This window comes from Poecilia formosa, unplaced genomic scaffold, assembly GCF_000485575.1.
Source record: "Poecilia formosa unplaced genomic scaffold, Poecilia_formosa-5.1.2 Scaffold373, whole genome shotgun sequence".
NCBI classification, from domain to species: domain Eukaryota; kingdom Metazoa; phylum Chordata; class Actinopteri; order Cyprinodontiformes; family Poeciliidae; genus Poecilia; species Poecilia formosa.
In genome coordinates, this window is record NW_006800312.1 from 313,795 (window position 1) to 324,409 (window position 10,615).

Genomic DNA, 10,615 nt, shown 5'->3' on the forward strand with positions numbered 1-10,615 from the left:
GAACTAAACTGCTACATTGGTTTCATAGACTTGGCTCCTTTTTCTGTCGAAGGTAGCCAATATTGCATTTAGCTCTCTAACTCTTACTCAAATAAGAAGAATTTGAAACGGGACCGGCTGAGCATTAACACTAGCTGACAGCTCAATACGGGAGCCGAGAGCAGAGGAACTACTGCAGCTGACAGTAATACAAAATAAAGTATGCCTTTATTTCTTATCATCTTCAATGTGGAGCCTTTAAAACCACAAAATAAAATCTGAATATTTTTCTAGAAAACTGGTGCTGACCTTTAAGTTTAAGTTATGATATGATACTTCCCAAATATTCAATTCCTACATATTTATAGGTTTTAACATGAACCCCCCCCACAAAAAAAATAAAAGTTTAAAGCAACTCAAGTTATAATTTAAATAACACATGACTTGTAGTAAAAACCACTGCAATAAATCAATATTTATGAAGAATTTTATTAAGTGGAGTTATTAAAACTTGTTTTTATTTAGAACCTTTAGTTTTTGTAAAGGTGTAGCAGAGATTAGATCTTTGAACCAAACTCATATCTAAACATTTGAATCTTAGTTTGACTCCTATGGGTCTCAACAGGTAATTTACTGAGAAAAACACCTTTGTTATTCATTCCTACTTACTAGTCATTTCAGATGGTGCATCTTGAACAAAAAATTTAAACCACATTTTACTGTAACTTTTTTCTATTCTTTATATTTTATTTCTTTTATTTCTTGTTTATTTTCTTTATTATTTTTTTACTTGTGTGCATTTTCTGTTGGTCTCTAACTCTCTGATTGTTAATCTCTCTCATTTTAATAAGTTTTTTTTTTCTCTCATTTTAATAAGTTTTATTTTTTCTCATAAACAAACAGCAAAAGGCTTGTGTCATAAAAGATTAAAATTTTAATCAGCATTATAAATCATTCTATAAATACATGGTTGTCATTTCATTAAGAACGCATCTTAAATAGCAACAGATAAACAAGCAGTCAGGTTGGGGGTCAAAGACTTAAAAACAGCGGAGCAGCGTGAGCTGCTGTGTTTCAGTCTGAAACTGGGAATGTTGTGCCTCGGTTGGTTTGGTGTGTGCAGCTCGGCTCTTCACGTCATCACCGCTCTGGGAGACATCAGAGGAAACAGTTAGAGAAATAAACACTTGCAGAATGGCAGGTTTTTGTGCAGCTGAAGTGAACTTACTCTCGACTTTCTTTTTTAGTGGGGAGAGCGCCGCTTTTGCCTGGAAGACACAGAAATGCTTTTATATTAGCGACTGCGACGGATGCACCGATGGATCGGCGGATGACTGGAATCTGACGATATCCGACAGTAGGCATCCAAGCTCTTTTTTCCTGCTCCACAAATACGCTGAAGGTAAATGACCAAACTGTAAATAAAACCTTAACAGCACTAAAACTATATATATGTGGAAACAGAGCTTGGATAGAAAAAGCCTTTATTCCGATGTAACTGAGTCTGTCGCCTCAAGCAATTAATCAATTAGCATGATAAATTATCATCATTTCTATGCTGATGATTAATATTTTTGAAGAGCAATTTTGTTTTTTGAGACACTTTATTTTTTACTTAGTTTCAGGTTGAGTGTGTTGTTTTAAATTTCCATTTTATTTATTGAGTTTGGTTGTAGTGTTTTTATTTTGGATATTTAAAATATCTTCCAGTTACAGTGTTCAGTGTTCTCCACAAAATTAAAGTTTGTTATTAAGCCATTACCAATATATTACTTCAATTATTAGCATTTATTGCAATAATTTCTGGGTCAATTTATCGTCTAGCAAAATTTATTGCAACAGCAACAGATATAGAGATTCACTGAAAACACTCTTAAAGTATTAATAATAATAATATAGATATACCGTAGAAGACTTTAAAAAAATTATATCACTTTGAGAAACTGGGGGGAGAGGAACTTCAGTTTTCTTTTTTAAATATCTTATTTACCTATAGACCTCTATATGCTGCTTTCTTATAAATTATTTCATCTGTTAAATTGTAATTATTCAGCTTCTAAATCATGTTGTAGCTATTAGTTTATCTTAATTTGCTTTTTAAAGATCTCTGGTCAATATTTCATGAACTAATATGGAAAAATGTCAACAGTTTTCAGGTTTTGTCTTATTTCTCATCAGCTTTAATTAAATTAAATTCAGTTTAATCATGTTGCACCAATTCACATCCAGTGTCTCAAGGAAATTTACAAAATACAAAAAAAACATTTCAATTTGATCATAAATGCATTCCAATTGATTCTAGTTATTAAAAGCAGTTTACGAAGTTTCTATCTTGTGAGAAAAATCATCTTGCAGAAATACTCAGACCCTTTTATTTTGTTGTAATTTATGAGGATTTTAAGTGATTAACATAAAGAACTAGAGAAAGTGGACTTCTGACCTTCTTGATGGCGGTCCAGTCTTCCAGGATGTCGATGTCTCTCAGCATGTAGACAATAAACGGCCCTGAAACACGAAACCGGAGCTTTAACCTGAACGAACCTGTTTGTTAACTGGAGGGTCGTTAAGATTTGCTTTTCTTACCTGAAACTAGAGACACTTTCTTCTTCCTGTCCGAGCGGCCGAGCAGGTTCTTCCTTTTGCACTTCTTCCCTCTCATCTCATCACTCCACTCTGCAGCAAAGAAAAGCAGCAGCAGCAGAAAAAAACACGTCTATAAATAATCACACAGAATATCAACATGAAGAAACCAACAAAGTTTCTGAAAATTTTTCTGTTTTAGTCAAAAGGAAGGAAGAACATAAGAGGGAAAGGAGGGATCGAAGTTTGAAAGGAAGGAAGAACAATATAGAAACAAAAGGGTGAAAGGAGGGAAAGGCACAAGATAGGGAAGGAAGGTATGAAAGGAAGAAAATGTGAAAGGAAGGAAGGAAGGAAGGTATGAAAAGAAGGAAATGTGGAAGGAAGGAAGGAAGGTATGAAAGCATAAAAGAAGGAAGGACAGAAAGAAGGCAAAAAAAATATAAGGAAGGAATAAAAGAAGGATAAGTGGAAGGAGGGCCTAAAGGAAACATAGAAGGAAGTATGAAAGGAAGGAATGATGTAGGAAAAGAAATGAAAGGCACAAGAAATGGAAGGAAGGTATAAGAGAAGTACAGAAGGAAGTAAAAAAGGAAGGAAGGAACAAAGGACACAATGGATGGAAGGAAGGAGAAAATAATGTGAAAGTAAGGAGGAAGGTAGAGAAACGGAACAAAATGGGAACTAAGAAAGAAAGGAAAGAAGAGTAGATGAAGGAGGAAAACAAAGACTAGAGGGAAGGATACATAAGAAGGATGCAGTGAAGGAAATAAGGAAGGACACAGAAAAAGAAAAGAGATTAAAGATGTAAGGGCACAAGGAAAGAAAGAAGGATGTAAATTCATCCCAAACATGTAAAATACTGGTAATAATCTGACCGCCACTCCATGTCTACGAAACCGTTTCCATAGTAACCGTTTACCTGAGGTGAGGTCTATGTTCTGCCTGTCCTCCTCCAGCCTGCGAATCTTTTCCAGAAGCTCCGCCTTCATGGCGTCAAACAGCAGGGAGCGCTCACTCTGCAGCACAAAAACACCGTCAACCTTTAGTCACTGTGAGGCTTCCAGGTCCAAACGGGTCAATCAGACGCCACTCAGGTCAGCTGAATGACTAAACCACCAGGTGGCGACGTCAACAACACGCTCCAAAAGCCGTTTGGATCGGTCCAAGGAAGCGACAACAATCGTTCTGAATATTTGTGCGACAAGAACCATTTGCACCCGAACTATCCTCTGCACTTACTGGATGAGTTTGAAGCTCAACTGGATTTATTAAAGGTGTCGGATTAAGAGGAGCTGAACGCCCACCACACTTTTTAGATTTGACACTTTGATGTGGAAGACCAATACAATCTTTACCTGCATTTTCTGTAAAAACATGTTCTAGAAAACGTATTGTTTTACATACATTTAGGAGGTTCTGATGACAAATAAGACAAAGCTTAATATTAAAGGAGGATAAATCATTATCTACAGCTCTATTTTATAGTAGGGCAACAAGCGGCTCTTTAGACCTTAATAACTTGGGCAAAAAGTAATAAAACCAACTAATGTATTTAAATAAACATATAGTGACAAATGCAGGCGTTAGCAGTTTTTCAGATTTCTTTTATGCCATAATTGCACTAAATATCTACAAATGAAGGACTCAAAATTCAAAAGTAGGTTATTTAATTTTGGGTCATTCTTTTGTAGATATTTAGTGCAGTTATCCCATCAAAAAATAAAATAAAATCAGAAAAACAACTTGCAATTTTCTTAAGTCTTTTTCTGTAATTATTTTGGAAACTATCTGCTGGTTTTTCAGAATAAAAAAAGAAAATTTTAATTGTCACATTACGTATAAATGTATAAACCTTAAAGGACTTTTGTAGTATTTTCCACCAATATCAGCATCCCATAGAAGAAAATGCATCCACCCACTTAATTACAAAAATGTTGCCTCTTTCTCAAAACCCATAGAAAAACCAATAAAAATGATGGTTGATTAAATGCAAGATAGATATTTATCAAGAATTATACTTTTTAAAAGACATGCAGCTCTAAAGTTTAATGTAGGACTGAGGTTTGGTGTTTGTGGTGGTTTTGATGCATGAGACTGAATCACCTCCAGGTGTTGCTTCGCCCCCTGGACTTCACAGTCGTGCTTGTGTTTGATCACCTGCAGACAAAGCTCCCTGTAAACTCCTGGAGAGGAAACCAGAGAGGCGCATGAGAGACCCGAGGTCCAAACATCCATCTGGTCATAGAGGCAGAATGACCAGACCACTTAAAATGATCAGTTTCTCGATCAGACCGATCTCCAGTCTGGATTTTACTTTTTATCGGTTTATGTTTAAGTAAAATTAACATTGTTCTTTTATTCTATAAACTACTGACAACATGCCTCTGTAATTCCAAGCAAAAATGTTGTATTTATTAGCAGAAAATGAGAAATGGTCAAAATAACGAAAAAGACGCAGTGCAGAGGTTTTCAATGGAGTTCAGTGCAGAGGTCTCTTAGATTTTTTCCATTTTGGTGTCTGTCTATAAAATCTAAGTTAATAACTGCGTCTTTAAGACACATTGTATCAGATTTGACATCACTATATGCCTGTTTTTACCAGTACTGCAAATAATCCAGCTTAAAGGAGGATAAGGTTATCAGAGTCCTTGTTTGTCGTCATGCTGGAGGTTTGATTTACCGGCCACTTGTGTTCGTATCTGCATGCTGTTCTGTAGAGCAGCCAGGGGCTCTCTGTATTCTCCAGCCTTCCCGGTCAGAACCTCGTCCAGCTTCACCTTCACCTGGTTCAGCCGCTCACGAAACAACCTGCAAACACCATGAAGTCGGCCATGTTCCTCAGCTCAATGAGACTGTTTGGGAAAACAACACTGGGGCGGGTTGAGCAGATGAGAGCTTGAGTCGTTTTAACAAGATTAAAATTTGAGTTAATTGCAGTTGATCGTATTTTAGTCGAAAACCAAAGTATCGACAAAATAAGCAACATTTTCAATTCAAAAACCAATTTTTGTGCTTAAATATTGAATAAACATATTAGCTCAGCAATAAAGATATTTGTTTTTAATTGTTTGAGTTATTCAACCATCAGATTTCAGCTCAAGTTTTTCAAGAATCTGAGATCATTTATGTAGTTTCTTTAAAAAAAAAATCCTCCTTTATAAATGTAGCTGTGGACGTTAGCGACGTCTGTGCTGCTGCTGCATGTTTAGCATTGAGATGCTACCGTAGGCTTGAATAGCTACACTGATATGCTAACTAGTTTTAGCGCAACGGTCTTCTCTAGAGTTTCATCAGATCGTTTTTTGAAGCAACAATTAATCCCAGTGGGTCAAGAGAAGCACTTTGTCGTCTTTGCTGTTGTTTCTGGATGTCACTTATGCATCAGGGCTAATTCCTGCATATCAGATGATAAATAATAAATCAATTAATCACAGGATGGATTAAAACGAGCCCAATAATTTTTATTTGTACGATTCTCCTTTTTCTCTCTTTCTACCAAAACCGATCTCCAGTCTGGTGTTTTGGTCTCAACTTTTAGACAATTTTGGTTACAGAAACTTCATAATGAATTTGATTTCTGTTTGTTTATTTATTTTGGATATTTTTAATATCTTCCATTTCCAGTGTGTCAAATGTTTGACAGAATTTAAAGGTTATTAATCTTTGAGAGTGTGTAGTTGCATTATTATGCCTGTAATGGAAAATTGTATAATGTGCTCCTCACCCCTCCTCATCATGTGCCTGCATGATGTGCCTGCATGATGAGGAGCAGCTTGACCAATCATGAGATTGGTCAAGCTGCTCTCCTATAGACTTCTACGGTGCCGTATAACAGCAGGGGACATCGTTGATCCTGGAGACTGTCTAAGTGTTACTTCCCCATTGTAGAACTCATCTGTCCTCTTTAGCATGAAAGAACAACCTTTACATCCTTTACATAGACCAACGGCCAGATCATCTGAGTTGGACTCCACAGAACCCCTGATGCATAGCAATCAGGGATTCACACCTATTGTCAAATCAAGTCTCTCTGCTCTGACCAGAACCGATAAAAGGAAGCCAGATCCACTGTTGGTCAGAGCAGACTGACAGACGCCTTTGACTCTGTATTTCTGTTCTCACCTTGTAAGGTTTTAATAAACTTCTTATTTCTTCTCATCCAGACTCTTGTTAAAGTATTTTTTTCCCACTACAATGCTGTTACCATTATATCACTTAAAAATGATCTCTAAACAACAATATTATTGTTTATCGCAATAACTTCTGGGACAATTTATCGTCTAGCCAAATTTGCTGTGGCAGGCCTACCAGAAACACAATACAAAGGTTTTCAGCTGGGACTCATGTAAATAATAAAAAAAATACTCTGATAAACTGCATTTAAATTTTAACATGTTAAAATCCAATTAAAATGAAAAATCTGTAATTAATTAATTGAAACTAACACATTAAAGTGCTGGCTCTATTTTGAGACATGTAGTTTGGTATCTTGAAACTACAAGCACTGTGTTGCTTTGTTTAGGACAGTACATGTCCCAGTTAGTAAGCAGTTAATATCTGTAGTTATTATTTACAGCACAGCATGGGCAACATGAACGGGAAAAAAGTAAATTACTTCTCTTTGAGTTCCTGGAACTGTTTCTCCAGATCCATCATCTCGTCTAGACACTCTCCTCTTCTCCGTTCGCAGTCCTCATCGTCCATTTCTTCAGAGAGAGACGTTTCACACCAGCAATGGTTTCATTCAAACGTTTTTCCTTCCACAAGATTTCCTACCTGAACTCTCCTCTTCCTCTTCCTCCTCCTCTTCTACCTCCTCACTCTCCTCCATGTCGCTGTCCCTCTCCTCCACGCTCTCCTCCATCGTCTCCTCTCCTCCTCCCCCCATCCTCTCAGCGTCCTTCGGTTCCTCCACCTCTACGTTGGCTTCGGGGAGCTGCGACTCTCCGTCTGCCTCCATCTCCTCCTCCGGCTCCCTCTCAGCGGGTTGGGCAGGCATGGAGGGCTGGAGGGAGTATTTTACATTCAGAGGAGAGAATAATTACACATTTTATATTGTTTTCAAACAAGGAAATGGATGACACAGCTTTAAAGTGTCTATCTATGAATGTGATTTTCTTTCTTTTAGCTCAACAGATTGACTCCACTGTATCAGAAGGTATAGAAACTCCTGTTTCAAATAAAGAAAGGTGTTCTTTATCACTGAGTTCAGCTGTTTTTGGTTTATCTGCAATTGTTTAACATTTTAAGACAATTTAAAGTTACAGAATGTCAGTAAATATTAATGCAATAAGTTTAGAACCATGTTCTTCAATCACTGATTCTCAAGTGTAATGTTTCAATTGATATTTAGACAGAATTGAATTAGGCAACAAAATGTTATTGCTTTTTTATATTACTAGTATTTTATTTTGTTTTGTGTGTATATAAATATATATAAAAATGAATGAAGGGCAGATTGTGAGATACTGAGCCACTTTATGGTTCTTACCGTCTATATGAAGTAAGCTACATAAACATTGGCTTTAACCGGAAATTAATATTTTTATTTCTTAGAAAGAAATAGTATGTGTTTTTGTTTAAAATGGGTAAACCTTTTAAAATTAATTTCGATTTGTACCAAGTGACAAAAATAATAATAAATAAATAGATAATGCCTTTTAAATTTCCTCGAAAGTTTGTGCAACCGCTCCAAACAGAACTTTATTTTGGTAAAAACCGGAAGTGAAGCATTAAATCTAGACAGTTTCACTCTTCGTAGCTTCCGTGATGTCATTGAGTAAAAAACGGTAAATGGGGAGAGCGACAACATTTAAACTCAATTAAACAGCTAACTTCATCTTAATTTGAGTTGTATTGAATGTATTTCTTACTAATAAATCACGAAAGGTAGAAGTGAAAACTATTTCCTCGTATTCTTTTAAAAAGCAGCGGTAAACGGCCAGTGAAGTCAAGTGCAACACTAGCTAACATGGAAACAACACAGCGAGGGAAACACTGTTCGCCGTATTTACAGTCATCCAAACACGGCTCATTTTTTATAAACAGATGCGACGGTTAATGCTAGACAGTACAATAGGCGGGGTAACGCTGCTTAACAGCGCAGAGAAACACCGGAGCATCTTTTGGACTGATCTACAGGAGAGCAATACTCGGATTAACAAACGCCGTTCTTCCCCTCCGAGTGAGCAGGCAGGCAGCCGATGCTGTTTGTAATCAGATCACCGCCCACCGCATCTGGCGGCAGGAAGGAAAACCCCAAAGCTCACCTTGTCTGGTTGTTGAGCTGCAGAAAGTTTGAAGTTCGGTTTACTTGTTTATTTTCATTGTGAAAAGTACTTCCTCTTCGTCTGGCTCCGCTTCTGTTCGACACTTTGCCGGACTCAACGAGCCCGTCAGCGCAGCCAATCAGCGCCGAGAAGTCCAGTGAAGTTGTCCAATAGGAAAGCCCATCCCGCAAAGGTGTCGTCCAATAAAAATGTAAGAATATCTCACACAAGCCAATCACATAATATAATATAATAATTCAGCATATTTTTACTGAACTAAAAGTAAAGCCATTCAAGAGTAGAAAATATTTTTGTAAAAAAGCTACTCAAGTAGCTGATCATAATATTTAATTATATATTTTACAACCAAAAATATAAAACAATATTCAAATGTTGGTGCTTTAAAGACTAAAATTATTAATATAATTAAATAACATAATTACAGAAAGCAAACTCTGGCATTGGAAACACTTTTTAAAAATAATTTTAATATAGATATCAGAGAAAAGTGCAGTGTAGTAAAACTACTAGAAGTATTTCTTCTTTCCAAAAAGTTAGTGAAGTAATTATAACTAAGTAAATGTAGCTAGTTACTACTCTGACTTTAATGTGACATAATAAATTATTGTCTTTTATTAATATTGAAAAGATACAGAATTTAGCATGTATAATTACAGTGTAACACAGTTTTAGTCCAAAAACTCTTCATTAGGCAGAAAACTAACTGTTCCCACTGTGAAACATGGCGGTGGCAGAATCATGTTGAGGGCATGTGTTTCTTTAGTAGGGGCAGAGCTGAACCGCGCAGTTTAAAGTATTAATTCAGAAAGGTATAATAACAGATTTCAGATTTTATTTGAATAACATTGTGAACATTATGCATCATTTGCTGTCACTTGACAGTTAATATTTTCTTTTGGTTGGATATATAAAATCTGTTTGTGTTTGCAATGGGCCAAAATGTGGAAAACATCACAAAGTTTGTAGGCAATTGAAGACCTCTGTTACTGAGAGGAAATATAGTTTTTAAATATTATATTCTATGAATAATGTGATTAAAATAAACAGTATACAAACCTTTTGCTCCCCTGCTACTATAGAAAAAGTTTTATATTTACAAGCACAAAGAAAAGTACTGATAGACATGTTGTAATGCTATTTTCAACCACCAGGTGGCACCAAAGAGCCAACGGTTAAGCAGGTTCAGAACTTTTTCATAAAGTAAAAGGTGCAGAAGATGTTATTGGTGTCAAATGTTGCATCAAACGGTTCCTGCCTTTTACTGAGAGATTACCAACTAGCCAACATGGCTGCGTGTGCAAAAATAAAAACCTCTAAATAACTGGTTATTCCCCTCCTTATAGTGTTTGTAATAGTTAGCAATAAATGGCTGTGGAAGAATTTTGTCCAACTTGAAATAATTCACAACAACACAGCTCAGTAGGAGTGAAGTGTTGACTTTGAATAGGACATCCCCAAAACTATAATTAGCTAAAGTAAAAACTAGGGAACCCTGAATCAAAATTTTATTTTAAAATATGTTCAATAATCCACCAGTGGAACTAGTACTTAAAAAAAAAATCAATATTAAGTAATTGACTTTAACCAAGCTCCTACATCTTGTTGAAAAGTTACTTGCAACTTAGCTTTGACTTATTTCAAGTGTATTAGCACTAGAAACTTGATCAAAATGTTAAGATTTTGTGTTTTTGCAGTGTTGAGGTCAATCCTGTGACAAATTAATGCTATAAGGAATTGAATTAAAAACAGGAAAAAAAATATAC

The 10,615-nt window shown here is 36.0% G+C and overlaps 1 protein-coding gene across 1 annotated transcript; it reads right to left on the minus strand.

The window, feature by feature from the left end:
• Positions 1 to 890: 890 nt before the first annotated feature.
• On the minus strand, positions 891 to 8,978 carry brms1 (BRMS1 transcriptional repressor and anoikis regulator). Its single transcript, XM_007575240.2, has 10 exons — positions 8,832 to 8,978; positions 7,339 to 7,567; positions 7,178 to 7,268; positions 5,243 to 5,370; positions 4,666 to 4,745; positions 3,482 to 3,578; positions 2,563 to 2,652; positions 2,420 to 2,484; positions 1,208 to 1,247; positions 891 to 1,127 (listed from the first exon to the last, which is right to left on the minus strand). Exons 2-10 carry the CDS (start codon positions 7,559 to 7,561, stop codon positions 1,120 to 1,122), a joined length of 822 nt encoding a protein of 273 aa, XP_007575302.1. The 5' UTR covers positions 7,562 to 7,567; positions 8,832 to 8,978; the 3' UTR covers positions 891 to 1,119.
• Positions 8,979 to 10,615: the final 1,637 nt, after the last annotated feature.

Bases quoted from the DNA above. Each gene is read 5' to 3' on its own strand.
- brms1 (XM_007575240.2), bottom strand. From the start codon at position 7,561: ATGCCTGCCCAACCCGCTGAGAGGGAGCCGGAGGAGGAGATGGAGGCA. The intron at 7,269-7,338 runs GTAGGAAATCTT...CTCTCTCTGAAG, and splicing joins AGAGGAAGAGGAGAGTTCAG to AAATGGACGATGAGGACTGC. The intron at 3,579-4,665 runs GTGATTCAGTCT...TTTGTGCTGCAG, and splicing joins GGGCGAAGCAACACCTGGAG to AGTGAGCGCTCCCTGCTGTT.